The 2,601-nt window shown below is 35.0% G+C and overlaps 1 protein-coding gene across 1 annotated transcript; it reads left to right on the top strand.

Moving 5' to 3' along the window:
• Positions 1 to 366: 366 nt before the first annotated feature.
• On the top strand, positions 367 to 1,332 carry Or52z12 (olfactory receptor family 52 subfamily Z member 12). Its single transcript, NM_001000743.1, is given in 1 exon segment — positions 367 to 1,332. A coding segment is annotated over 1 exon segment (966 nt).
• The last annotated feature ends 1,269 nt before the right edge of the window (positions 1,333 to 2,601 follow it).

Raw genomic sequence — 2,601 nt, forward strand, 5'->3', positions numbered from 1 at the left:
CAAATAAATTACTCAAGTAAGGAAAAGGGCTCTTTTTAATTATAAGTTTTATACTAAAATAGTCTGTAGGTATTAGTTAAAATTGATTTAATAGTTATCATTCCTCAAAAACAGTTCGTTTCTAACCACTAGAGCTCTAGACCTCGAAGAAGAGAACTGTGTTTGAACATCAGAACTGCTAGAGCCTCTGATGTCTGAAGCAAAAGTAATACATATAAGACATGTAGTAATGAAGAGTCTAGTCTTAATCTAAGCCAACTGTTAGTATTCACATTTAATCTAATAAAGTAATCATAATTTATCTTCTCTTTTTTGTTTTTGTATTGTTCTGCTTTGGCAGGTCCGGAACTAGTGGGCAAAATAAACATGACAACACCTTCAACCATTTTAAATTACACCAACGTCAGAGACATCTGGTACACCATGATTGGGATCCCAGGACTAGAAGAGTCACACATATGGATCTCCATCCCCATCTGTTCAATGTACATAGTGGCCATTGCAGGCAATGCCCTGCTATTATTCCTGATCATCACTGAACGCAGCCTTCACGAACCCATGTACCTTTTCCTGTCCATGTTGGCACTGGCTGATATCTTTCTGTCTACAGTCACAACACCAAAAATGTTAGCAATCTTCTGGTTCCAAGCTGCAGGCATTTCCTTCGCTAGTTTTGTATCTCAGATGTTTTTCCTCCACTTCATCTTCGTGGCAGAGTCTGCCATACTGCTGGCTATGGCATTTGACCGTTATGTGGCCATCTGCTATCCACTAAGATACACCACCATTCTAACCCCATCTGTCATCATCAAAATGGGCATTGCATCTGTGATTAGAAGCTTCTTCATCTGCTTCCCTCTGATCTTCCTTGTTTATAGGCTCACCTATTGCGGGAAGAACATCATTCGTCACTCATACTGTGAACACATGGGCATTGCCAGGTTGGCCTGTGACAGCATCAAGGTCAATATTTACTATGGTGTGATAGTGGCTCTGTTTTCCACATGCCTAGATGTTGTGCTGATCATTGTCTCATATGCCCTTATCCTTTGTTCTGTGTTTAGAATTCCTTCTCGAGATGCCCGGCTCAAGGCTCTAGGTACTTGTGGTTCCCATGTTTGTGTTATTCTTCTGTTCTATACACCAGCGTTCTTCTCTTTCTTTGCTCATCGTTTTGGGGGTCACAGTATACCGCTGCATGTGCATATTCTCCTTGCCAACCTCTATGTGGTAGTCCCACCCAGTGTCAACCCCATCATTTATGGAGTGAAGACGAAACAAATTCAGGAGAGGGTTATCCAAGTCTTTTCTTTGGGCAAGTCATTTTGTTGATCTAAACCAAACAGCTTAATTCTGCTCTTAATATTTTCTCCATATTCAAAGAGTATTTGAAGTTACAATGTAAATGTTAAATCAAGTCCTCATTTCTTAGGGCAATTACAGCAATTTTGAGCAATAAAAAAAGGAGTGAATTATATTCAGCACTTATTTTGTTTAGAACAAGGACACATTGCTTTATGTACTTTTTTCCATTTTTGTTACAGCGTACATAATTCAAAATGTTTTAAAAACTTTCAATTTTATGTTGACACATTTATATAACTCTTGTTCATATACCAAACAAATGGAGACAGAATCCTATATAATTTTGCCCAGTATTCCTTTTTTCTTGTAAAACTAGAAAATGGAGAGTAGTGTGTGTCCAAAACATTATTTTTTTTTCATTATCACAATAAATCAGTCAGAGAGCATTTGGGTTACAAGTTAAAGTTTTGTGTTTAAGATGTTTTGTTTGGGTCAAGAGTATTTAGTCTTCTTTCATTCTTGTATTTCATCTTCAATTTGCATTGATAGATGGATGGATAGATAGACAAAAGTATCCCACATAAAAATTCTAGTGCCAGGTATAAGATGAAAATAACAACTTTGTTTATTGTTATTATTTTAACAAATAACAATGAGTAATGAATCTGGTAATCCTAAAGATTTTTTACTTTATTTCTTCTTTCTCAGAAGAAAATTCTGGAATATGCAAATGTTAATTTTTTTCACTGTAAATATAGCAGAAAGACTACCAGAGACAGATTTTAGCCACATTACTGTTTATACTACTTGCAACAACTGAAATGGAATAAAGTCCCTAAGTTTCTCTGAAAATAAATGTTATAGTAGCAGCTATTCCTCTTGGCCATTGTGTGATGGCACAGCAAACTGCAAAATTCTCATACAGCAATACATACAATTAGTGGTAGCAGTATATTTATCAAAGAGTAAGTATGGTGGAATGTTAGAGAACATTTAAAAATTCTAAGCATTTGAATACAGTGGAGCCTCACATATTGATTTGTACGATTCTGTTAGCAAATTCACTAGCCTCTGTGTACATGTTCACAGGATTTAAAATGAGCATGAACTAAAACTATCATAAATGATCATGATTAAGTTGTTACAATACAATCCAAATTATAGCATAATAAAACTTATAAATCACAACTAAGTGTGCACAAGGAAATAAAATACTTTTTTCATAAAATCAAGAGAATATAAATAAAATTAGTTTTATGTAAGAATACATATATCTATCTGAAACAGTAGGTTTAT

Source organism: Rattus norvegicus, chromosome 1, assembly GCF_021556685.1.
Source record: "Rattus norvegicus strain SHRSP/BbbUtx chromosome 1, alternate assembly SHRSP_T2T, whole genome shotgun sequence".
Lineage (NCBI taxonomy): Eukaryota > Metazoa > Chordata > Mammalia > Rodentia > Muridae > Rattus > Rattus norvegicus.